Source organism: Carettochelys insculpta, chromosome 3 (assembly GCF_033958435.1).
Source record: "Carettochelys insculpta isolate YL-2023 chromosome 3, ASM3395843v1, whole genome shotgun sequence".
In the NCBI taxonomy this organism is placed as follows: domain Eukaryota; kingdom Metazoa; phylum Chordata; order Testudines; family Carettochelyidae; genus Carettochelys; species Carettochelys insculpta.
The window spans coordinates 128653769-128679698 of record NC_134139.1 but is presented as its reverse complement, the minus strand read 5'-3'; the positions used below and the strand labels follow the sequence as shown (position 1 = coordinate 128679698).

Here is a 25930-nt window from a genome sequence, read left to right as displayed (position 1 = left end):
AGCAGTCCTGTAGCACTTTAAAGACAACAAAACATTTTATTAGGTGATGAGCTTTGGTGGGACAGACCCACTTGTTCAGATCTGTCTGTCCCACCAAAGCTCATCACCTAATAAAATGTGTGGTTAGTCTTTAAAGTGCTACGGGACTGCTTTTTTTGTTTGTTTTTGTTTTTGTTTTTTGACTATACAGCCGCCTCCCTGTGACTGCTCTTGCCCAGGTTTCGGTCTTCAGCATTCCTTGAGTTCATTCCCTGGAAGCTGCGCTAACAGATCCGTATTTCACTTTACCAAATAGTTACCTGGGAAAACTCACCGTTTAAGATCTCTCCCTACAGCAACAGCCACTGTTCCCACCTCGTTTCTCCATTTGCTCATTGCCTGCTGCAGGGCTCCTTAGGACATGTACGACAGTAGCAGGAGTGATCGGCGTTTGTTGCTTACCTGGCTTTGCAGAGCTGGCGCAATAGCCTGGAGCCTGCGTCCAGCCCGCTGAAGTTCAGCGGCTTTCGCTCTGTTCTAGTTGCTACTTTTTGGGGTGAGGCGCATGCCTGTCAGGGATCGGAAAGGTGCTCCTGACGTCACCCGGGCTAGCGAATAAAAGAGGGCGGAGGTCCTCTGGTGGTGGCTTTTACCCCCTTCCCCCCGGCAGGGTACACGCACGGCCGAGTGAGCTTGGGCAGCGCCGCGGCGCGCTGGGCTGGGAACTCCAGCGGTGGCTCCGCTCCGCTAGAACCCGCCGAATATTCAGAGGGCAGCCTCCGTGCGTGGGCTCTGCCTCCCCCCGGCGGCAGAGAGCTACACGTGGGTGTGTGACACACACACGCGCGCGCGCGCGCCCCGCCCCGCCCCGCCGCTTAGAGCTCTGTCTCGCGGGGCCCAGGCCTCTGCCCTGGGTGACCTGCAGGTGGGAGCGGGCCCGAGCCCATACGCGTGGCAGGGAGCCCCGGGGCTGCGGTGGTGTTCGCGGGGCCGGCTGGCTACCTGCTCAGTGGGCTGCGCCGCCCCACACCCTGGCTAGCGCCGCCCACCGTTTGCCGGCACTGCGGTGCGGCCGGCGGTCCCCAGGAGCGGCCGCGGCCCTTCCATTCCTTCTCCTCCCGCGCCGTGTACGGCCGGCGGCTCTCGCGCAGGCTCTGCACGAGGACGTGCCAGCGGCCTGGCAGGGGAGGACCCTCATGTGGGGCTGGTGCTCAATTTGCCGCACCTTCCGGCGGCGCTTCCTTAAGCCTGGCCAGGCAAGCGAGCCTGAGCACTTGCACATCCGCCGCGGGGACATGCTGTCGGGCACCAGGGCTCCGGAGTCCTAATGCCTGTGGATCGCCTCTAGGGTTACGGCAGGTCCTGGGGTGTTTCAGTAAGGCCTCTCCAACCCGCCAGTGCGGGGTTCGCTATTGCAGCGTGTGAGCAGCATCCCCTTACCGGGCCGATTTCCGAGTGCTTTTACTGTGCAGGATTTCAGATCGGCCATTGTAACCCCCTCCAGCTCTGATTATTTACGAATATAACCTGAGCTGCGCACGTGGAAATAAAGCACGTGCTTTTACACCCCCCCCCCCATAGTGATTATTTATGAATATAACCAGAGATGCGGACGTGGAAATAAAACTGTTGTCACCCACACACACATCTCATAGAACTGAAAGGACGGGGTGGGGGACGGTCATTGAGACCAGTCCCCTGCCCTCTTGGCAGGACCAAGCAGCATCCCTTTTTTAAAATCTTCTACGAGAGGTTATTTCAGCCAGGAGGGAAGAGACAATCGTGGTTGGTACATGTGTTCCCAGAGCCAGAGCTCAAACTCCCAGCCTTCAGCCACCTCTTGAGATGTGAGCCAGCCTTTACAAAAACCCTGCCTTCACCCTCCCGTGGTCACATGCGTGTCCTCAACTTCAAGGAGCAACGGGTTCCAAACACAGATGCCACAATAACCAGCCCTGCTGGATGGAGGTTTTCAACAAATACTGGAAAACAGTGGAAACAGATTAGATGACTCGATAATTAACAATCTAATAGAAGCAGGTAAATAGCAAAGGCGTTGGCATAAAATGTCAGTAACTTAATCTTCAAACAGATAGGCAAGTGCAGGTTGGAGTGTGTAACGGGGGGAGGACAACTTAATCCGACCCGAGGTTAATTTAATTTACCTTTGAAAATAAGTCGAAGAAGCGTCTTCGGTTATAAAGCATAAGATCCCCGCTTACATTGTCAGACATGGGGTAGGGAGAAAAGCGGAAAGTTGATACAAAGCCCCGCTGCCTGCGCTCATTTACGGGCGTGAACTTTTGTATTGGAGACCCAGAGCCGTCGGAAAGGGGAAGGAAATGACCATCAACAATCATTCTTCTCTCTCCAGGGTTTGGGGGGAGGCGAGATCGTGTGTGCGTGTGTGTAAAATACATATATAAATGCATGGGAACCGCCTGGGCTGGTTTAGGGCGTTGAATCTCCTCTCGCTGTTTGTCCGCCCCCAGCGCCGCACCTTCGGGCTAAGGAGGGATCTGTAAGGAACCAGGGGCCGGGCCAGAGCTCCCGCGTGCCGGCCGGCCGGGCAGCCTTTGCCCCCAAACCCACCCGCCCAGCTCGCGCCTGCGGCGCAGGGACGGCGCGATAACCGAGCCCCGGGCGTTGTGCGCCGGGGAAGCGAGCGTGCCAGACGGCCTCGCTCCGGCCTTGCAGCCGCCGCGCTCGGGTGGGGGGCTGGGAGCGCGCGGACACCCGGGGGTGGGGGTCGGGGGTGACACGCGCAGCCCTCGGGGTCCGTAGCGGGAGAAATCGTCAAACGCGCCAGGACCCGGCGCCCGCAGCGCTGCCGCGGCCCCTCCCGGGAGGTGAGGGGGGCCCCAGCAGCGCCGCGGAGGGGGCCGCCCGCCCCGCTGAGCCGGCCACGCCGCGGCTGAGGTGGGGCCCACCCCGAGCCCCCGACGCGGGGAGGGGCGGGGCGGGGCGGGGCCGGGCGAGGCGAGGCGAGGCGAGGCGGGGCGGAAAGTTGGCCGCCTGGGTGGAAGCAGCCCCGTGGGGCCGGGATCGGAGAGCGGCGGCGCGGCTGGTGCCCGGGCAAAGCCCCTTCCCGGGACCCGGCTCCACGTGCGCGGTGTCCGGCCCAGCCGCCGGGCCGCAGCCTGGGATCTGCTGTTATAGAGACCAGGGGCGGCTGGTGGGCCGGAAAGCGAAGGCCCCCGAGCGCAGCGCGCCCGGGTTTCCTGGGGCCGCCGCCGGCCCTGGGCAGGGATCCGGGGCGGCCGCCCAGAGCGACCAGAAGAATTAGAAACACGCCCCCCCCCCGGCCCTTTTCCAGGAGGTTATCACCGGCTCCGGCTTTTCTGGACCAGCGCGCCGAGCCGAGCCAGCCGGCGGCGGGCTGAAAGCCGGAGCAGGGAAGCTGTCGGAGGGACCCGCCTCTGAGGATCGGGCCCGCCTTTTGCCGCACGGGCCGGGGTGAAATGAACAAACCCCGCGAAGGCCGGGACCCGCGGGAGACCAGAAAGCCGCGGGACCCGGCCCACGCCCGCAGGCGTGTTTTCCGTGGGGAGAACACGGCCGGGGTCCGGCCAGCGGCACCTGAGACGCGGCCGCCAGCCTCGGCTCTCCCCGCCCCGCGCCCGTTCAGCAAACGGGGCTGGGGCTGCTGGCGAGTGGCGCTGGGAAGGTTTGCGGGAGTTCCCGGCTGGCAACAGCTCTCACCGCCCGCAGACCGTGCAAGCCTCATGCCCTGGGCAGGAAATGAAGGAGCCCCTAACATCCCACACCAGTGACCAGTCCAGCGACCCCAACCTTAATTCCACTAATACTGGGGGCCTGGAAATCTCCGTGAAGATCACTCCCAAATCTCCGCCCCTCAGGCGCAAGAATAATTTACGAAATCACCATTTAGTCCGCAGTGTAGGTGATCTCTTGCGGGTGTGACCCACATGGGTTGCATTCTGCCCTATTTCGTCGAGAAAAAGCGTGTGTGTTTTTTATAAAACCCCAAACTATATGGAAAGAAGACAATTTCTCTATATAAACAACAAATAGGTTCAATTGATTTGTGTCCAGTATCAGTAAAACCAGTAGTTTAGTCTCCATAGCATTCTGCAGCCAAATGCCCAGAGAGGAGACCAATCTGGAAGTATATACTCTTCAAAGGAGTACTGTAAAAAAATCTGGTATATAGATGCTTTCTGATTTTGGGAGGCTTGTCAAATATTCGATGGATGTTTTCATGTGTACACTGTCTATTTCAGTCTCTGTGTAGAAAATACTTTCCATATTTGTTCTTTCTAAGCTGCCCTGTTCATTTTGCCATTGATTATATCAGCATTGAAATTAAATATACTAGCTGTCATATACATGAGAAATAGCGACAGAGAGAACTGTGACATGAGAAACGTTTAGCTTGCAGTCTTAAAAATGCATAAGGAGCTGAATAATCGTTCACCTTCGTAAACTAATTGCATTTATTAGGAAGGGGAAACGAAACAGGGAAGGGTTTATTGCCCAAATGCGTAAGGCAGGTCAGGGTAGGAAGTAGACCTCCACCTTTGAAAAAACCTATCGGAAATTTATGAAGACTGCAAAGGAATGTCGGGATTTCGAGTTTCTCCACTCGCCAGATTGCTTGTGCTTTTACACTTTTGCCCAGCCCCTTATATTTTACCAAATGTTCAAGCGGGCACCATATTATTGCAAAGACCAATGAAAGACAAAGGCGAGCGATTTACACACTCCTGAAAAGCAACAGAAAGTCAACAGGCCCCATCGCAGCAAAGGGGGTTTGCCCTAATTGGGCAGACTGATTGACGCCGCCTCTATAAACAGCAAGTGCTTTGCAATTTTACAAAACACAAATACAAGATCTGAGCGGCTCACAGTTCCTTGCTTTGACTTTTTATTGATGTTTATGAGGCTGGGATAAGATAGGGTATACAGAGAGGAGGGGTTAATGCCACTTTAATCGGAAAGTTATTTAACCCGGTCTCCTCGGATTTTAACAAGCTATAACCTACTTTTTAATTGTTACAGGGGCAGAAGAGTCACCAGCTTTCAGTTTGATTGTGCAGTGCCAGTGACTAGGATGAGCAGTCCTTTGGCGCCTTACAGACCAACCGATTAATTGGAGCTTAAGCTTTCCCGGGCAATGACCCACGTGGTCAGCTGAATAGGTTTGTTGACAAGAAAAACATGGGCAGTATGAAAACAAAAAGCAGTCAAGTAGCACTTTAAAGACTAGCGAAATAGTTTATTAGGTGAGCTTTCGTGGGACAGACCCACTTCTTCAGACCATAGCCAGACCAGAACAGACTCAATATTTAAGGCACAGAGAACCAAAAACACTAAGCAAGGAGGACAAATCAGAAAAAGATAATCAAGGTGAGCAAATCAGAGAGTGGAGGAGTGGGGGGGGAGAAGGTCAAGAATTAGACTTGCTCACCTTGATTATCTTTTTCCGATTTGTCCTCCTTGCTTACTGTTTTTGGTTCTCTGTGCCTTAAATATTGAGTCTGTTCTGGTCTGAAGAAGTGGGTCTGGCCCACAAAAGCTCACCTAATAAACTATTTCGCTAGTCTTTAAAGTGCTACTTGACTGCTTTTTGTTTTGATAGTGTATAGACTAGCACGGCTTCCTCTTTGTTACTATTCAATATGGGCAGTATGGTTTTATATATTTCCTAACTGCCCGACTCTGTACTTTACCCAGGTCCTTTTCCCCAGGCAGAATGTGAAAGAAATGGCACTTGTGAATAATTCCTTTTCCGCAGCATTTTACAGTTTACGATCCGAAACACGGGAAGCAAGTACAATAGTAGAAATAATGTATGTGTTTTTTCCTACTCGTGTACCTGAGAGTTCCACTGTTTAGTGAACGGCGAAGCCTGCTGGATCCCTTTGCTTATATGGATTTGACTCTCCCACCAACTAGTAGTAGCGACTTCTAACTGCAGTCTCCAGTCCAGCATTATTCCTCTTCTCTTTGTCTTCTTTCCCCGTGCCCTTTTTTCGCCTTCCTCCTCCCTAGCAAATGCTGCTTTTCTCTTTCAGCCTTTTTTCCTCCTCCTCCATCACCACCACCACCACGCTCCTAGAGAACAAACCCTGCTGACTGAGGTCCCTTCTAACGCGAGGCTTGAAAGTAGGCTCCTCTTTAGGAAGTCATTAATCACATCCCCTCCCCCGGAAAGAGATGGCGGAGAAACCTGCGAAGTGCAATCCGTCGCCCCATCCCCCCTCCAAAAACGCTAGGAAACGCTAACCCTCAACGCAGTCCGAAGCCTATTAAGGTGATCGGGCGTTTCCGGTACGCGTTTCTTTTGCCTAGGAACGAGTAACGTGAAACAAAGGGCGGAGGGGGGGGGGGACATCACACATTGTGTGTGGGCGTTGTGCATGGTTTTGCACACAATGCCGAGGAGGGTTCCCTGGGAACCTGAGCCGGGGACGTTCAAAGAAGGTGAGCCGCCCGTGGGATTGTGGCCGCCGCGCCTACAAGACAAGCCACACGCCGCTGAAAGGCAAAAAAAAATAAAGTAGAAAACCCACAACGCAGTTGTGAGTCCAACGCCACTTTGGCGCAGGAAGCGGCAACGCCTGCCGCCGCGCACGTGACTTCTGTGCACACGACCGCATGTGTGCAGGGGAAGGTGTGTGCCCGGAGGGAGAGCCGCTCCGGCTTTGCACGCGCACGCGGCACATGCGAGCCCGCAGGCATGTTTGTGTGGCTGTTCGCGTAACACCTCTCCTCCCTGGGACCGTGCGCGCCTATAGGAGTAATGCCAGTTCCATACCCGGACTATAGAGCTGTATGTACACACGCGCCCAGGCCCCCACATACGTCATCTCGATTTACCGTAAAGTGTGCAAACGAGCTGTAAGACCAGTTCCCATTTCCACACCCCCCCGGCTCATTCATAAATCATTGTGGTGTGTCAGCCTACGTTGACATGACGATTGGCTACTTCAGACTCTCGCCAACCCCTTAAGGACCCGAGGTGAAATTAGTTGCAAGAAAGCATGTAATTGACCAAGTCACGTGTGCGCAGGGGGCCAGAACGGAGGGAGAGCGAAGGGGGGAAAATCAAAAGAGGGAACGCACATTAGACCATGCGAGCTAAACTGGTGATCGCTCCAAATCGGGCTGTGAGATTGATGCAGAAGAGCACGTCGATCCGAAGGGAAAGTTTCCATCTCCCGAGTCTGAGGCAGAGGGCCCGTGGGGCAACATGGCCGAAGGTTAATTTTCTTATTCTATTGTTTTGCAATGATTTTCGTGCGCGCTCGCTCGCTCTTCCCCTCCCCCCACTTCTCTGTAGGGGCTTCCTACAAACCTATTGTTCCCGCTTTCCAAAAGTGGTCCGTACCGCCCACTGCGATTCACAAACTTGAAAGGCTCTCAGGGGGCTATTGTTCGAATGGCTCCCAGTCCCTTAAGCACCGCTCCCGCGGCGGGGGATGAGAAGACGCCTGTACACCTGTCCCCCCTCCCCACTTCAGCTGAGAGTCGTTGCAAAGGGGGCGTGAGGGGGGGATGCACGCACGTAGGAAATAGCCCTGGCTCCGCCGCTGCGTGTGCAATAGCAAGGCGTTGTGCAATCCGTCCCGTTTTCGCTCCTTCGGTCTCCACCCCCGCCCGCGCTTTGCAAGCAGCGAGTAATTCAGCTCAGACTTGGTGTTGGAACATGGGCTCGGTCCTGAAGCAGCAGTATTCGAGTAACGTCCCGCACTGCGGGTGGGGGGGTGGCTGAGAGCTGGCGTGGAAGCGGGGGAACGCACCCCTCTCTCCAGCACGAAGGCTATTGTGCGCGAGCCAGAGCCAGCTTGGGCTGCCTTCCCTCTCGGTGACCCTGGGGGTGGGGGGGGGGGTTACGAGCGTGTTGAAGGTTGTGCGTGGAAGGGAAAGAAAACGGGCTGCTTCTGCGTGTTCCCCTTTGTGCAAGGGGAGGGCAAAGGGTATTTACTGGCATTTAACTCTTTGCTTTGCCTCTTCTCTGTGCTTTCCCCCCCCCGCGCACCCTCAGCAGGGGCGAGTAAAGGTGGAGACGAGCCCGCGAAGTTGCCGGGGCAGGAAGAGGAGGAATCCCAGGTTTTGCACGGAACAGGCCATTGCAAGTGGTTCAATGTGCGAATGGGATTCGGGTTCATCTCCATGATCAACCGGGAAGGAAGCCCCCTGGAGTCTCCCGTGGATGTTTTTGTACACCAAGTAAGAGCAACTTTTGTCTCCCATCTTTTTCACCCCTCCCCTCTTGGAGGGAGTTCAATGGTGATCGAGTTACACGGGAAGGGAAACGATTTCTCCTTCGAGAGGTTTAGATACATTTGTTTCTGTGCAATAAAAACTGTTCTGAAAGAGGATCTATTTGCATCACCCCAATACAACTCAAATAAGAAAGGCGTCTGTAGTTGGTGGATTGACCAGAAGGATATTTTATCTCATAACAATTTTGTGCTGAGCTACAGACTTCTTTTGAATTTCTTTACTCTAGTGTCCCGTTTTTAATAAGATTTAAACTTTTCAGCCGTGTTATCTGCTCATGAGCAGATAGGTTCTTCTGCAACGGTGATTAAAAAATAAATATAGTACAGGATAAATAAATAAATTTATCATTTAGGTCAGATGGGAACATACTTTCTTGTAACATTCTTTTATAAAATTAGACAGCTTTTTATAGTTGTTCCTCCCAGATTAGCTGATAGCAAGTAAATATAATGTGTAGTTTGATTTTTGTGGTGTGTTAATACAGACATGAAGTCATCCCACTGATAATATGTGACTCATCAACTTGTGAGTGTCTTTTGTAGGTTTTTTTTAAAAATCTCTTTTGGAAAATATATCCAGTTGTAGCTAAAACTAAGGACACTGTCTCTTTAAAGGCACCGACCATAAAGACATGTGCCTGTTGTTTATATTTTTAACACACCTGACTGATCTCAAGAGTCTTATTTTGTACACTTAAACCCTCAAGTGAATGTCTAGGTCTGAAAAAGTTGCAGCTGCCAGAAATATTAATCGGAAAGTTTAGAAAACTTCTTCTGAGATTATTGATGTGATTTGTGAGAAAGGAGTGTGCCTGGATCTCCCCCTTGCTTGTATTAGTCCCAAAATGCAGGAATGACATTTTGAATTTCACCAACCTCAGAAATGCCAAGGTGATCAGAGTAGAAGAAAACTATATCTACCAAGTCAAGAGACTGTTTCAGATTGGTTATGGCTTTGTCAGGAAATGTATAGTTGTCCATTTTCTATGATGTTTACAGTGGTTTGGGGGGAGGTTTTGTTGCATGACATTCTATCATGATGCTCTAGTTTTAATCCCGCTATGTTTGGCCTCATTTTCACTATTCACGTTCCAGGAATATGTTTAGGGTGAAACTGATAGGAGGTAACCGAAATCTAAGATACTGTCGGCTGGCATCTTGCTTTGTTTTGTGCAGACGTTTGGGGAGTATTTGGACCTTACTGTGATATGTCATGTGCACTCAGTGCCTACTCATCAATAATCTCTGCGTGTGAAATCAGAGATAACTGTGAAATGAAATAGATGTTTTATTTTTAATGTGGAATGAATACTTATTTTTTTTAATTCTTACACTTCCTGCTTAGCATTGTGTGCCATGTACAAACCAGCACTTTCGCTGTTGCTTTTCATGAGATTGAATTACTGAAATCATTGTCAAATCAGATTGCTATCAGTTTCCTTGCCTCTTCCCCCTTCTGAACCTTCTTTAGGTCAGTAATTGCATAAATGTGTTTTATAGAAGAAAGAAAAAAAGAAATGGTCTCTGTCTAATTCCTTGGTATGTTTTATTCTCTTTGCTCTTGAAATATTTAAAAACCCAGGTGTTTAAAGGACAGCAATTTTTAATAATAACATGAATGTGTTTGAAAGCAATATTCTTAGAACTTTGTAACTTCAGAAAAATGTTAACTGGTCATATCATATTTAGGGGTTTGACACCGGTAGTTTAAAACAAGTATTGTGTCATATACTTATAGTAGAAAATGTTCACAGATTGTCTAAAGATCATGTATTTAATTGTAGGAAAAATGTTTAAACCAGTTTATCTTTTGTGTCACTTAGAAGATGTGGGCATTTAGTAAACTAATAAGTGAGTTGTGCTGGTGTCTTCAAGAGGAAATACTTTCAAGTGTTAATGTTTTCTGACATGCAGATCAGTACACTATCTGTAATATTTGTATTTGATTTCTGGTAGGATGCAGTGCCATAGAAGACAGCATAGCAATTTTGGATTTTTCTCAAATATAGGTCAAATTGAACTAATTTATCAGTGGTTCATCAATGTCTTTGATTATACCAAAGAAAGTATTTTAATATATCCCACTTAATTTTTTCGTAGTAAAATACTCATGAAATACAAGGCATTTGGTGAACATTAGTCTCTCTTTTTTTCTCAAAGGTTTAATGTAAGGAAGAAAAAAGGGGAAAGCTGTGCTTAAATCAGGCTGAGTTTGGATTTCATATCCTTCATTATTACTAGCACGGCTTTCTCTCTGTTACTATTCATTATTACGGACAGACTTGGGTAGCTGATTTGAAGGAAATAGTCTGGTATTTTTCCTTTGAGTGGACCCCATCTTCCACAGCTGTGCTCATGCAGCTAGTTCTTAATCATTTAAATGTTGAAGTCAGACATGATGCTCGTGTAAGAAAGGGTTTGCAGTCATATTATGTCTCTGTCAGGATAAATATTGCTGTGTACTATTTTAGAACTAGTATGCCTTGTACAGCTCATACCTTAGTATAGGAGTATGACATACATACTCAGCGTTTTTAGAAACTATATATCAGAGAATCCTTCAGATTAAATATGGGAAAAACTCACTAAATAATTTAGTACTTATGCAGGATTGTTTCTCATAGATAAACTTCTAATGTGTTGTCTAGTTTAGTTTTAGATATTCCAACTGATGAGATTTCCCATCAGGTTCACTTGAGAAATTCTTAAAATCCTGAAAGATCTTGCTGTCAGAAAGACTTTCATGATATTCAGTCCAACTTCTCTCTAGTGATTTCATCTGATTATATCCACTTGTAGCTCTGTAAATAATTAATCTTCCTCTTTGGTGTTTACACCCTACAGTTATGTATGGGCTGTACTCGTGTTTCCCCTTTTCATCTCTTAACTAAGTTGTGCATATTAGGCTTTTTTAGAGCCCATTCTTCTTTAAGTCAATGGAAGTTCAGTGTGTGGAATAGCTGCAATATTGAACCTTTAACTCCCCTTTCTAAGTTATTCCCTTCAGCAGTTTGATTTTGATTTTTTTTTTTCCTCTGAGCTATCTTCAGCTTGTCATTGTCTTTCTGTTAGTGAGGTACTCCTAACTAAACACTTTATTTCAGATGGAAACATACCTGAGGGCTCTCTATATTTATGTTTTATTGTTAAGGTAGAGTACATTTGTAAACATGTACACACAGATCCTTTCCAGCTTTGGTTTGCATATGCCTCTCCATGTATTCAGCATCGTCATGTCTTTTGTCTGAGCTATTCATTATTTCCAGAAGGAAGTTATAGGTTAACTATTCCATTTGTTTCTGAATTACATCTTACTCAAATTGCATTAATGGGACTATCATTTGTTTTTGTAAGAGAAAACATAATGGGTGCATGTACGCTAGCCGGCTACTTTGAAGTAGCTGGCACAACATCGAAATACCACGCGTCGTGTCTACACGCGCCGTGTGCTATTTCGATGTTGAAATTGAACTTAGGCGCTGAGACGTCGAAATCGCTATTCCCATCTGAAGATGGGAATTTAAGGTAAAGAAAACAATGATGCTGAAGATGGGAATAGCACCCTACTTCGCCGTAGGGCATGTGTAGACGATCCACATCCTGCTACTTCGAAAGAGCAGGGTCCTCCATGGTGGCCATCAGCTGAGGGGTTGAGAGATGCTCTGTCTAGCCCCTGCGGGGCTCTATGGTCACTGCGTGCAGCAGCCCTTAGCCCAGGGCTTCTGGCTGCTGCTGGTGCAGCTGGGGGTCCATGCTGCATGCACAGGGCCTGCAACCGGTTGTCGGCTCTATGGATCTTGTGATGTGCAGGGCAAGTGTGTCTGGGAGGGGCCCTTTAAGGGAGCGGCTTGGGGCTTTGCTGACCCCTTATTTCGACGAGGAGCGCTTGTGTGTGTGTGGATGCTCCACATTTCCTTCTGGGGCGGCTCCTTTTGACGTTCCTCGTCGCTACTTCGATATTGAACGTCAATGACACCGGCCCTGGAGGACGTGTAGTCGATATGCATCAAAGTAGCCAATTTCGATGTCCTTACTTGGAAATAGGCTACTTCGATGTAGTGTGCTAGTGTAGACATAGCCAGTATGTCATATTCTGCATAGTGTAACTCCAAGAATTTCAGTGGAGTTGTACCATACCAGATTTGGCTCAGCATCATTGTTTTCTTTACCTTAAATTTCACATTAGTTGCTATATAATATGTGCCTGTCTGTAGTGAAAAATGCATGTAGTTATCAGAAAGCAGAGTTGGGCCTAGTGAGTGTGCAACAACAGAAACCTTTTCTGATTCTTGTGTTTAAGTACAGCAGTTTAAAAGGTCTACAGTTCCATAAACTAAAAGGGATCACATGTGAAGTTTAGTTTTAACAGGATTACAGTGAAAGGGTTGATTCCTGAGGTTAGTTTAACTGCAAAGATGATTATATATAAATTTTCTAATCGGGTGAGGGTAGACAGAGAAGAGGGGATGAACTCTGATCCACGGTAGGTATGTTCCAGCTTCAATTATTCTGTGGTTCACCTGGGGAAGGTTTAACTTTGGAAGGGCTGAACAAGATTGTTTATGTGCTTACACAAAAAAGAGCAGTTTTTGTTGGTTTTATATGTGTTTAGTTGTTACATGGGATAGCTTCATCTACCTTATGTTCTGTTTTTGAATTTTAAAGTCCTTGCCTAGGTGATTTTGTTTAGAAGATGCAGCCACTGGTCCTGTCCTATATTATGGTGTAGTCTTGCAGTGCAAAATCATTGCATTAATGGCATGGGATTGACTTTTGTGTAAGGATTTAGAAACCTAAAACAGGATGCTTTTATATATCTATATTTAAAGGGCCAGTATTAGCTAAAACATACACTTCCATCTGAAACTTCTTTGTAACGACATTTGTTACACTTGAGTCTACTGCAGCTGGAAGATATGTGAGGTTTTTTTCTTTAGTTACTTTGTGCATTTGACCACATTTTGTATATGTATCAGAGAGGTAGCCATGTTAGTCTGTATCTTCGAGAACAAGAAGTCCTGTGGCACCTTAGTCGACTTTGTATATGGTAAATTGAAATAATCAAAATAATATAAAATGTGTGTGCATGCACTCACATACACACTGGGGAATTTAGGATCAGAGATGACACCCTAAATAGACTCTGTTTTCAACTTTTTCAAGTACTAGATTTTAAGATGATTGTTTCTTTCAGATCAGACACCTGATTGTGTGTTCCTTTTGTATCCAAAACTGCCACTGACAGCAACTAAGTTCAGGGAAGTTTTAGTGGTAAAAGAAATGCAGGACTAGGCATACGGTAGCACGTTTAATATTTAATGTGCCTAATGTCCAGGGCTTGAGCTTGTCCTTGTAGGGGAATACATTTAGTGACCCTGTACATCTCTTATTTTGACTGGGGTTTAAAAAGTTTGCACAGAGTGATTGGAAGTTTTGACAAGTGTGTGGGGTGAATGGCAAAGCATTTTCCCCTGCTGCGTGCAACATGGCCATGCCACTAGCATAACACTGAGTTTAGCATTGTCTGAGTGAAGCCTACTGCTCTTAAGCTGGCTCCCAGAACTGTTGCTAGGGGGCACAGAAACCCAGCCCCCATTCTAAATATTAATGGATGGAGGGTATTTGCAGAGCCAGAGGGGAAAAAAGCCTGTAGATGAGCAAGTGAGGAGCAAATTGTGTGGATGTTGGCATAAAGGGTATCAGAGAGAAGAGCCTTGAATTCAAAAATTTCTGGGCCTAGCTGTTGGTACTGAGACTTGCTGAATGTGTTGAGTTCAGTCTTTGGGAATATAGGATGTGATTTGCATGGGCAGTCTGAGCCCAGGGCCATCATGGAACGTCTTGAGGTAAGATTTCGGGGAGGCTGGCAGAGCGGAAACTTGATGAGGGATTTCTGGGGAACATAACTTCAAAACGGGTCAGGAATGTAGAAGTTTGTTTGGAAACAGCTTTTAATTGCATGTGGAGGAATTTGTGGTGGTATTTTAGTTGTGGTAAACCACCACAAAAATCTGAATGTTTACTGTATGATTCACAATTAACTGAAGCAACCTCTTTTTTGGGGATCCTAGTTAGGGAGCCTTCATCTGTGATAAATACCTCTGAACAGAATCCATTTACATTTAAAGCTAACATTGCTGTGCATTTTTACTCTGAAGACACTCATGCGGTATGGGATCCCATCAGACTCAATGAACAGGCTGCAGTTGGCGTGTATGGGGTAGAAGCAGCTCCTAGCATCCTAAGCAATTACAAATGTTAAATGTTTTGAGGCATACGTTAAAAATTGTTACACCTAGAGGGGACCCATAACAGGTCAATAGTGGGCCAGACTCTTGGGACCAGATGCTCCCATCCATAAGCAGAGGGGAACACAAGTATACAGATCTTTCTCCAACTCTAAGGAAGTTTAGTATGAGTGTGGGATGGTGAGGGGAGGAGGACATTCTGTCTGGAACACTTTTTACGTAACGGATATCTGAGTAGAGCTATGTGCCCATGTTAAAGGAAAATCAAGTTGGAAATGTTTGTCATTATTTCTCCTAAGATAGCACTAAGGAGTCTCGGCAATCGGGGCTCCAGTCAAGGTGCATTCTACATCTTCCTAGGCCATGTCTACACAAGAAGCCTCTGTTGACAGGAGTCACTGTTGGAAGGGATCCCCCTGCAAAGCTTCTGTCAACAGATTGCATCTATACATAAGAGCAGATTGCATGAGCAATCGTCTCTGGTGACAGAGGGTAGTCAGACTTCCTTCCAGTCCTCTCTCAACAGAACAGCTGACTGGAAGCTCTGCAGACAGGGCTACCTGGTGAACTGGCAAAGGTATAATGGGGCCAGCAGATGTGGCAGGTTTCGTCAACAAGCTGTCAACAAAGTGTATATTTGCTGTGTAGTTTGCAGTTTTTTCTGGTAAAAGCCCAGACATGGTAGCCATAGTGAAAAGACAGCCTTGTCTCGGACAGCTTATAATCTGAGCAAATGACATTGGTTTGAAAATTCTGTACCTAATAAGTTACTGTAACTGAAAAACATAGTGGAAAATAAAATATTTCTCTTTCATTTTTAAGTTTATTTGCTTTTACAGCACTTGGTTTAGAACCTATGCCCCCTGTAGAAGCCAGTTAGAGTAAAACCTATGAAGGCAAAGGCTACGTCTGTACTATGAGATAAATTCAACTTTATTAATATTGATTTTGTAATTCTGGCATTAATAAGTTTGACGGTCCTCACCTCCTCACCTGCTCCTCACAAAGTCGACTCATTGCTGCCATGGTCAAATTGGCAAACATTGAGTGTTTCAGTAGAGCATTGTTGGAACCTATCTCGCAGTTCCCTAATTCCCGTAGCATTCTGTGTATGCTTACTAGTCTTTGACATCATCTTCCCACGTTGCATTTTCCTCATTCCCCTTCTGTGCTAAGTAAATGTCTATTTTTCACGTTGAAAGGAAGGAAAAGTAGAGCATCCACAGAGATGGCAGAAAAGCTTACAGAAATGTCTTTCTTCTGTAGCTGAATTCTCAACTGGCCATCCACTGAGTATGCCCCTCTCATGATTGCATCCAATCCCTGAAAATAATACAGGGACCCTGACCATATTCTCACAGTTAGAAGAAAGAGGATAGAAAAGTCTAGGAAAAAAAGAATTTTTGACTTTCCCCAACAGGGGTGATGGCAGTGAAATATCATACACTGAACTTATTATGCGAATAGGAACTGGATAGGAGATGATAGCAAAGAGGTTTTATAACTGAAATATAAAACCAGCGGGTGTTTGCAATGGACATCGAGCTCCCACACACACTTTTGGTGGTGTGCGGGGGCGGTCTGTGGTTGCAGAGCTGCTTGGAATGTTGAAGTATCTGAAGTAGGGTCCTCACGACTATCTTAGCCAGCAGGGGAGACTCCCCCCTGGCGGCAGCAAGCCCCCGAGTGTCTTAGCTGCTGAGGAGACTTTCCCCGGGCAGCGCTATGCTTATAAGAAGCGCATGGGATCATTTTAGAAGGATAAGGCAAGAACACTGTGTTTATTGAGAATACAGGACCATTCTATTGTATGCATATAAGGTACATAGTTTTACTCACAGGCGCGCGCGCATGTGCGCGCGCACACACACACACACACACAACACACACTCTGTCTTGTGGTTGCTTATCGCTACCACAGGTTGCTCACTCTAATCCATTAGCCAGATGGATTAGATGTGAGTGTGGAGTCAGGTTCTGTTGATCTGGATCAATGCTTTGATGTTGACAAGATGAGAAGAACCTGACTCCGTAGCGGTGCACACATCTTTTATAGCTTTTAGTCCATAGTTCTGATTTCTATCCCATTGCCTCAGGCACTATGAGTCACCAGTCAATGGCAGATGGGTTTGATCCTTTCCCACTGCCCCAGATTTCTGTGTCACTCCTCACCTGTAGATGGGACTTAATCTTCCTCCCTGGGTGGATCACTGCTGCAGAGTCCAGTTCTGGTTGTTCTTCATCCACCAAGTCTTTGTTGTCCAGACAGGATGGCTCCAGAGGCTAACTCAATAAGCATCCACATTCACACTTTCAGATGTATTTCACACACACCCATTTTCAAACAGAGACAGCACAAGGTTTACAGGCTAACACAGAAGAGCATATACCTCAAAATGGAGTCTTAGGTACAATATGAAGCTAGATACAAAGTAGTACAAAGCTCTTATTAAAAGATATGGGGTAATACAGGGAAACACAAAGATACATGGTAATGCAACAGTTCTATTTAAAATATACCTATCTATTTAGGGTTGCTACAGTGGCTACAAGCCCTAGTGGTCCCATGCTGTGGACATGGTGGGGGTGGTCAGTGAGGGGCCAGATGAGCTGGTCCTCCCCAAGTATCTTAGCCACCCCCTGCCCCCCCACCCCCCAGCGGCTGCAGCCCCCAAGTATCTTAGCTACCGGGGCTCCTGCCCCTGGAGCCCTAAACATGTGCAATCTATGACATGGTGCTGCCTGGCAGCATGATCAGCACCGAATGGCAGGCACATCGTTTTATTGGGTTGGGGGCTACCCACGTGATGTGGCAGAGTGCGGAAAAGACCCAGACTGCGTGGTGCCCATGGGGGAGGGAAACGGGTTCACGCACAAATATAAACCACTGTGAAGAAGTTTCTTCGCTTCTTATGCAAGCACAGCTTTGTTGCCATGTGGTGTGGTGGGGCAGCAGCTGGCTCCAGGCAGGACAGAAAGAAACAAAAAAAAAAAAAAGGTGTAGAGAAAGATCCAGGAACTCCATGCTGGGGCTATTTGTAATGGATAGATGCTCTCACAGCGCAAATAGCAAAGAAAGAAAGATATTTCTCAGGCTCTCATATGAACATGAGCCCACAGCCCCAGGCTTGCTGCTCCCGCTTTGAAATTCAGTCTTCCTGTTACTTAATTAACTAGAGAGAAGCAGCCAGAGCGGAGCACCGAGAGGGGCATTGTGGGTTTTATACAGGACACCTCTGGAGGTTATTAAATTCGATTTTAAGGTGTGGAACTTGCCCACTGGCCTTTAACTGAACTTCTCAGTTCAAGCTTGATGCTATACCCATCAGGTAACTGCATTATTGTAATCTCAATATTAGTGCTCCCAAAATCGAGCTATTGGTATTTACAGTGAAGACAGTCACATGGTAATATTGAGCTAACTGCCTTAAATTTGAATTTATCTCATAGTGTAGACGCAATCAAAGATAAACCCTTACTTAGGCAGAGGTCATCAAAGTTATTTATACTCCTTACTTCCATTTACAGCAATGGATGATAAGAGCTTAAATATCTTTGAGGTTCTTGGCCTTACTCCTTCGCTGAAAAGTTCATTATGAATATCAACAAGACAGCAGAAGAATACTTTAAACCTTTCATAAGGGAATCAAAGCACTATGGATCTGCAGTGTAAATAATGCTTTTCCAGAAACTGGCAAATGAGTAAATCGAATTAATTTATATAATTCAGTTGACAGTAGTTCTTTAATATTTTTTAAGGATTGTTCACTCAAGCCATGTCAGTAAAAGAAACTCTTACCAGTATGTTAATATCAGCTAGGGCTGTGATTCTTTATACAGTAAACACTTTCAAATCCAGCAAACCCAAGACCAGGAGGTTGCTCTATATTGAAATATTCTGGATAACAGAAAGCTATACCTAGCAATGCAAAACACGAAAGAAAAATAAGATTAGATGTTAGGAGAAAACCAAAAATGTATGCAGAGTACTTTATTTACCAAAAACAGTAGTATTATACACTGTAAACTTATAGGCTGTGTCTACACTTGCATTCCTCTTCTGAAAGAGGCATGCAAATGAGGGAAATTGAAAAATACAGATAAGGTGCAGATTTACATATCTGGTGCCTCATTTGCATGTTCTTTTGAAAGCGCTTCTTTAGAAAGAAGAAAAGCAGAGTAGACGCAGCTATTTTGAAAGTAAACCCCATCTTCGAAAGAACCCTTCTTCCCTTTTCTTATGGGAAGAAGGGTTCTTTCGAAGATGGGGCTTACTTTCGAAAGAGCTGTGTGAACCCTGCTTTCGTCTTTTGAAAGAACAATATGCAAATTAAGTGCCAGATATGTTAGTCTGCACCTTATTTGCATTTTCAGTTTCCCTCATTTGCATGCCTCTTTCAAAAGAGGAATGCAAGTGTAGACACAGCCATATGGTGTTTCCTGTATTTATTTGTATTTACTTTTACTATACTGAACTTATGGATAATGTAACTGAAATTTACTTGTGGTTAAAATGCTTGGTTATTTGTGAGTTCTGGATAATAGAATGCTGGATATGAAAGAGTTTACTGTAACATTTTGCTACTGGCAAAAAGCACTATTGTCAACATAGTTATATTTGTAAATTGGTTGTTCTTGCTGGTACAGGTTAATTTATTTGAGAAACACATATAAGCAAATCTGGCCAAAAATTTTGCCAGTAAAAGCTGCATCTCCACTAGTGAGAGGTGAATATAGCTATTGTGGCAACGTAGTGTAGGCCATGCCTAGGGTTCCAGGGTGACACCAGTGCCCATCAGCCTTTCCTCTTCCATATAGACACAGGCTGTTTTTTCCCCCACAGATGCTAAATGCCAGGACTATGAGAGCATAGCTCCAACTGAAGCTGAAGAGTCCGCATGAGTAGTGATAGCTATTCACGGAAATGGGAGTTTCTCTGGATACTGAAGATCAGTACAGTAGGAGAGGCTGCATCTCTGCCTTCTGCAAGAGCCTCTACCACAGAGGAGGACTTTCAGGAAATTCTGCTGCAGAGTTTATTGGCCCTATAAATTCCATCCTTCTGGTAAATACACAGGATGGTACAGTCTATCTCAGATCTGTACTCTGACATATTTACATGTGTCTTCAAGATCATCCGTAACATGTGGCATTCTAATATATAAAATGCATTGTGCTTTTTCTTTAAAACATTTTTAATAAGGATTATTGTAACGAGGAGTTTCTAGATTATCCAGTATTAGAACTTGATAGTTGTGTGTTTCTGATTCCATTTAACTGGTAGTCCAAGAAAGCTGTCACTAAATTAGCTGTGAAATATTTGTTAGTATGGAGAACATAATTCTGTAGTTAATGATCACATTGAATTCTGTAATCATCTCATTTGATAAAAATATTTATTTTAAGATACCTTATTCTAATGATTAACAAATTATTTCTTTTCTCACTGCATGAACATTGAAGAACAGAATGTAGAAATAATATATTTTCATATATTTCATAATTTTTACCAAAAATGTAGCAATATATTCATAGTTTAGAGCTTCACTTGTATTTTTCCAATTAAATGTTGGTGTTAAATCTGTTAATTTTGAAAATAAGAGTTTTATGATGTGACAAGTTTATAATGCATTGTCTTATCATTTTCTCTGAGTTGGTTTAAAAAATTCTCTTCAGTTGATTGTTAAAATATGTCCAAGCTAGCAATTATGTTTAAGTGTTTCAGAAATCATTCTGTTTCAGGTGTTTTGCATTGGAATAGTCTGTACTTCCCCAGTAATTACATTACACATATTTATGAAGTGTATATATTGTTATTGTTTAATATGTAATGAAAAGTAAGCTTAAATCCACATCCTGCTCAGATAGAAAATATAGTTAGATATTTTTCCTTCAAATATTTACACAAATAAAAATGAAAGTAATTCATTGTTTTTATGTTAAGTGAAATACAATGAATTAATATTAAAATAATTTCAGTTACTTTGTTTTTTCTTTTGTAAATCTTCTTTACTTTTTGTAAGGGTGAATATGATCCTTTGGACCAAATTCCATTTACTTTATTCAAGTAAATAGTTCCTTTTACTTTTCGAGTGACTAAAGTCATCAGGATGTAGACCCTTATCAAATTCAATATAAAGTAAAATGGCAATATTAAACATTTTTATTATCTGTTAATCAAGATATTTGGTTTATAAGAATCATTTGAGAAAAGGCATAACATTAATTTAGAGTATATGACATTGACTCAAAAAACCTGAGAATTCTTTCATTTTTTTATGAAATTTGTATTTCTGTTACAAGTTCCTATTGTTCATGGGAATATCAAGTCACATTAAAAATGATCCTTCAGCTGATTTAGCATAAAATGTTAGCCCTTATGTCAACAGTGTAAAAGAAATACTTAAAATATTTGAACTAACCTCATGCACAAACTGCTTTTTTTTTTTTTCCCCTGACCCTAATAATTTGTAAGCTGTTACTCAAAAGTCTTGGTCAACTTTACAGGCTACTTCTCAAAAATACAATATTGGCTGAAACATGAGCTTTAAAAAGCATTTGCTATGCGTGTGCAGTAATGTCTCAGGAATGCTTACTGGATTTTTGATATTTGAAATGAATAAATGCATTCAAGTCCTGATCCAAAACCCACTGAAGTCAATTGAATGATCCCAGTTGACTTCTATAGATTTTGGATCAGGCCCATATAAGCCGTGTCTACACGTGCATGCTACTTCGAAGTAGCGGCACTAACTTCGAAATAGCACCCGTCACGGCTACACGCGTCGGGCGCTATTTCGAAGTTAACTTCGACGTTAGGCGGCGAGACGTCGAAGTCGCTAACCCCATGAGGGGATAGGAATAGCGCCCTACTTCAACATTCAACGTCGAAGTAGGGACCGTGTAGTTGTTGCGCGTCCCGCAACGTCGAAATTGCGGGGTCCTCCATGGCGGCCATCAGCTGAGGGGTTGAGAGACGCTCTCTCCAGCCCCTCAGCTCAATGGTGGCCGCGTGGAGCGGCCCCTTAAGGGTCCCCTCCCCCTCCCTTTCTGTGCACGAAGCTGTGGGAACGTGCAGGCGGCAGCCCAGACACACGGCCGGCCTGCATTTCCCTCAGCCACCCAGAACAGGGCCAGCACCTGCCATGGCTGCCCGGCAGCCCACCCCAGCACCCCCAGGGGACCCCCCCAAGGGGAGCCAGGGCAGCCAGCCCAGCCATGCGGACTGCCAGGCTGGCAAGCGGCAGCGAGGCCCCTCCTGGACGGAGGCCGAGCTGCGGGACCTGCTGGGGCTCTGGAGCGAGGAGGAGGTGCTACAGGTAATGGGGAGCAAGAGGCGGAACGCGGATGCGTTCGCTCGGCTGGCCGACGGCCTGGCTGCCCGGGGTCACCCTGCCCGCACTCCTGATCACGTCAGGAGTAAGGTGAAGGAGCTGCGGCAGGGTTACTCCTGGGCCCGGGATGCGGCCGGCCGATCTGGGGCCGCCCCCGTCACTTGCCCCTGGCACACCTCCTCCCCTCCGGCCACCCTTGATACTTCGGCCGACAAGCCCCAGCAGGCCCTGCAGCCGGAGTCCGCCCCGGAGGCAAGCCCCACACCTCGGGGGACCCCCCGGAGCCCACCCCGGGACATCGCGGCAGGAGGAGGAGGAGGAGCGGGGCTCCTCCTCCGCAGAATCTGGGCTGCAGATCCTCCTCCTGCCATCCCGGAGCAGCAGCCAGGCCTCCGCCCCCCGGGGATCTCCGGACCGTGGGAGTGGACCGACAGGTATGTACCCCCCTCTGGTGTACACCCCTGGGCTTGAGGGGCGGGGGGTAATAGATATGTGTCCAGGGTCCCCCACATGCTCACATGGCCATGGCCCCAAGGACAGCAGGGCCATGTCCCTCACAGCAGTGCATCAGCCCCTGCCCCACCCCCCCTCCCCCCGCACGACAGTGCCATGTCCCATCCCCGGGGCAGGGGGGAGTGGAACGTCGAGGGGCCCCCGGGAGGAGGGGGTGGGACACCCCGCAGCAGCAGCATGTGATGGAGTGGGGGGGAGTGCAAAAGGGAGACTCAGGCTAGATATGAGCAACAAGAGCCAAATAGCTCCCAGGGGCAAAGTATGATCCTGGGGCTACAGCTGGCAGGTGACACCTCTGCCCTGAACAAAGAGGAGGGAGGAGCCGAGCTGGCTTGGAATTGGGGTGGGGAGGGCGGGGGCCACAGGTAGAGGCTAGGGGAAGGGAGAGCTGGAAGGCAGCCAGCCTGAGGAGGGGGAAAGCTACACCCCAGAGGGGCACCCCCTTGGGGTCTTCTCCCCAGGACGGGTTGGAAGGACTGTCTCTTCTGACCGCTGGTGCTGTCACTCCTGGGAGAAACTGGGCATCTGTGGCCTAAAAAACTTCTCCTGTCAGACCCTGCGGAGTGAAGTGAGAGTTGCTTCCACCAGGGGACGGGGTGCAGTGCAGGGGGACCCCTGAACCCCATCCATCACAGCAGCATCTCCCGGGGATGGGGATGGGGAACCTGCAGCACAGGGCTGGGGGGACAAAGGCCACGGCTCGGGGCCCACACTAACGCCTGTCTCCATTCTTCTTCCCCCCCTCCTCTCCTGTGTCCCGCACCTGCACCATCAGAAGGACCGGAAGAGAGCGCCGGCGAGGCATCAGTGGTCCCGGAGAGCCCTCCGGGGCCATCACTCCAGGCAAGCCCCTCGGCCAAGGACCGACCGGTCCCACGGCGGCCTGGATGGCAGACCCCGCGCCACCACCAGCCGACGGCGACGGACCCCCAGCTGCTGGCCATCCACCGTCGGCAGCTGGAGGTCGCAGAGCAGCACCTGCAGCTGCAGGAGCGGGCACTGGCCTGGCGCCAAGAGGCATGGGGGGCCTACATGGAGATTTTCAACCGCCTAGTGGACTACCTGGCCCCCCATGCCGCGCCGGCCGCTGCAGCGCCCGACGTGCCTGCTCCACCAGCTGCTCCGCCCGTCGCCGTCCCGTCTGCCGTCGCCCCGCCACCCACTGCCGAGGGCCGGAGCGCTGAGGGACCCCTGGAGCCAGCTGAGACTCGCCGGGCATATCTTCCGGTCCGCCCCACCCCCAGCCAGCCCTGGACAGGGCTGCGGCCGCGGCGGGGCTCCTGGCCGCCCACGCCCAGTGCCGGACTTTAGGGGCGAGGGGCCCGGGACATGGCCCCCCCCACTTGTATATAGTTGGGACTTATTATTTTGTGCCCCCCGTTTGCCCCGTCCCCCCCATGTAAATAGTTCTCCCCTTTATCCTCCCTGGTTTTCTTTTTATTACTGAGCACACTTTTATTACTATTGTTTTATTTGTACATATTACTTTGGTTCCACACATGTTGCATATAGTTTGTTCTTGTTTTATATTTATAGTTAAAAAAAAAAGTTCTAAAAGAAAAAGCAGTTTAAGTTCAGCCACAAGTGCGTGCTGTCATTTGTCCAGGAAAAGTGGGAGGGGGGTGCGGTTGGGTGCTCCATGGTGTGGGCGTTGGGGCAGGGGTCCACCTGCTGACTGGGGGCAGCGGGTGGTTGCATGTCGGCCCTGCCGGCCTCCACAGCCCAGCCCTGGAAAAAGGCCTCCCCCTTGCTCTCCACCAAATTGTGCAGGGCGCAGCAGGCACCCACAATCAGGGGGATGTTGCTGGGGCCCGCATCCAGGCGGGTCAGGAGACATCTCCAGCGTCCCTTCAGGCAGCCAAATGAGCGCTCCACCACCTGGCGCACGTGGTTCAGGCGCTGGTTGAAGCGCTCCTGGCTAGCGGAGAGATGGCCCGTGTATGGGTGCATGAGCCAGGGCTGGAGGGGGTATGCCGCATCTGCGATGACGCAGAGGGGCATGGTGGTGTCTCCCAGAGGGATCTCCCGCTGGGGGATGTAGGTCCCCGCCTCCAGCCGGCGGCACAGGCCTGAGTTCCGGAAAACCCGGGCGTCGTGGGTGCTGCCAGGCCAGCCCACATAAATGTCCTGGAAACGGCCCCGGCTGTCCACCAAGGCCTGGAGGACCACAGAATGGTAGCCCTTGCGATTCATGTAGTGTCCTCCACTGTGATGCAGGGCGCGGATGGGGATGTGAGTCCCATCCAGAGCCCCGAAGCAATTGGGGAAGCCCAGGGTGGCAAAGGCCGCGATGGTGGCATCTGGGTCCCCCAGCCTCACGAGCCTGTGCAGGAGCATGGCATTGATGGCACGCACAACCTGCAGGGAAAGCACATGGGACAGCACCAATGAGGGGTGAGCAGGGTGTGCGTGGCCCTGCCCTGCCCTGCCCTCCCCTCCCCTGCCCTGCCCTCCCCCCATGGGTTCTCTTACCTCCATGAGGACAGCCCTGATGGTGGCCTTGCCGACACCAAACTGCTGCCCCACGGATCGGTAGCTGTCGGGAGTGGCCAGCTTCCAGACAGCGATGCCGACCCATTTCTCCACTGTGAGGGCACGCCGCATGGCGGTGTCCTGGTGCCTGAGTGCGGGGGTGAGCCACTGGCACAGCTCCATAAATGTCTGCCGGCTCATCCTGAAGCTCCTGAGCCAGCGGTCGTCATCCCACTCCCCAAGCACCAGCCACTCCTGCCAGTCGGTGCTGGTGGGGTAGCTCCACAGCCGCCAGCGTGTGAGGCGGGGGTTGGGGCAGGGTGCTGCAGGGTTGGGGGTTGAGCCCTGCTGCCCTGGGGGCAGCTCCTCCTCCGGTGTAGCAAGGAGGTGCTCAGCTGCCTCCCGCATGGCATGGAGCAGGGCAAGCCCTGCTCCTGCCAGGAGGGCTGGGTGGACCTTTGGCGGCTGCTGCTGCTGCTGCTGGGGGTCCATAACTGCGTCGCCCGGGGTCTGTGTGCCTATGGCTCCTCAGACTGCGTGCTGTGCAGGCTGTGTGTGTCTGGGAGGGGCCCTTTAAGGGAGTGGCTAGCTGTTGCCCCGGAAGCGCTAGTCCGCCCTGTGACCCTGTCTGCAGCTGTGCCTGGCATCCCTATTTCGATGTGTGCTACTTTGGCGTGTAGACGTTCCCTCGCTGCGCCTATTTCGATGTTGTGCTGCGCAACGTCGAAGTTGAACATCGACGTTGCCAGCCCTGGAGGATGTGTAGACGTTATTCATCGAAATAGCCTATTTCGATGTCGCTACATCGAAATAAGCTATTTCAATGTAGGCTTCACATGTAGACATAGCCATAGATTCCTAATATTTGGTATTTTGATATGTATTTATACAATAATATACTATTAAGTTGTGTGATCTAAAATATACAGTTTGGGCATTTGAAGAGTTCGCCATTGTGAGTTGCATCGGTCATTAGCACGTCGTCTTATTTGTGCATGATTTTTTTAAGATGCCATAAACAGTCAGGTCAAGAAATCATAGATCTGACAAAGGGACTGAGCTGAATCACAGACAGGAATTCAGGCCTAATACATAGAAATCATTCCACAATGTTTTTCTTAGGTGTTGCAGC

The 25930-nt window shown here is 48.3% G+C and overlaps 1 protein-coding gene across 3 annotated transcripts in view; it reads left to right on the top strand.

Annotated features, from left to right (window-relative positions):
- LIN28B (lin-28 homolog B) overlaps positions 1–25930 on the top strand; it is a 150723-nt gene that overhangs the window by 11462 nt on the left and 113331 nt on the right. The window contains exons 1-2 of one of the 3 annotated variants that reach the window (XM_074988835.1): positions 7196–7205; positions 7991–8175. In XM_074988835.1, the coding sequence (XP_074844936.1) occupies positions 7196–7205; positions 7991–8175 (195 nt within the window). Of the gene's footprint in view, positions 1–7195; positions 7206–7651; positions 7683–7990; positions 8176–25930 lie in introns of those variants that run through there. The other 2 variants (XM_074988834.1, XM_074988836.1) reach the window with 2 other exon arrangements.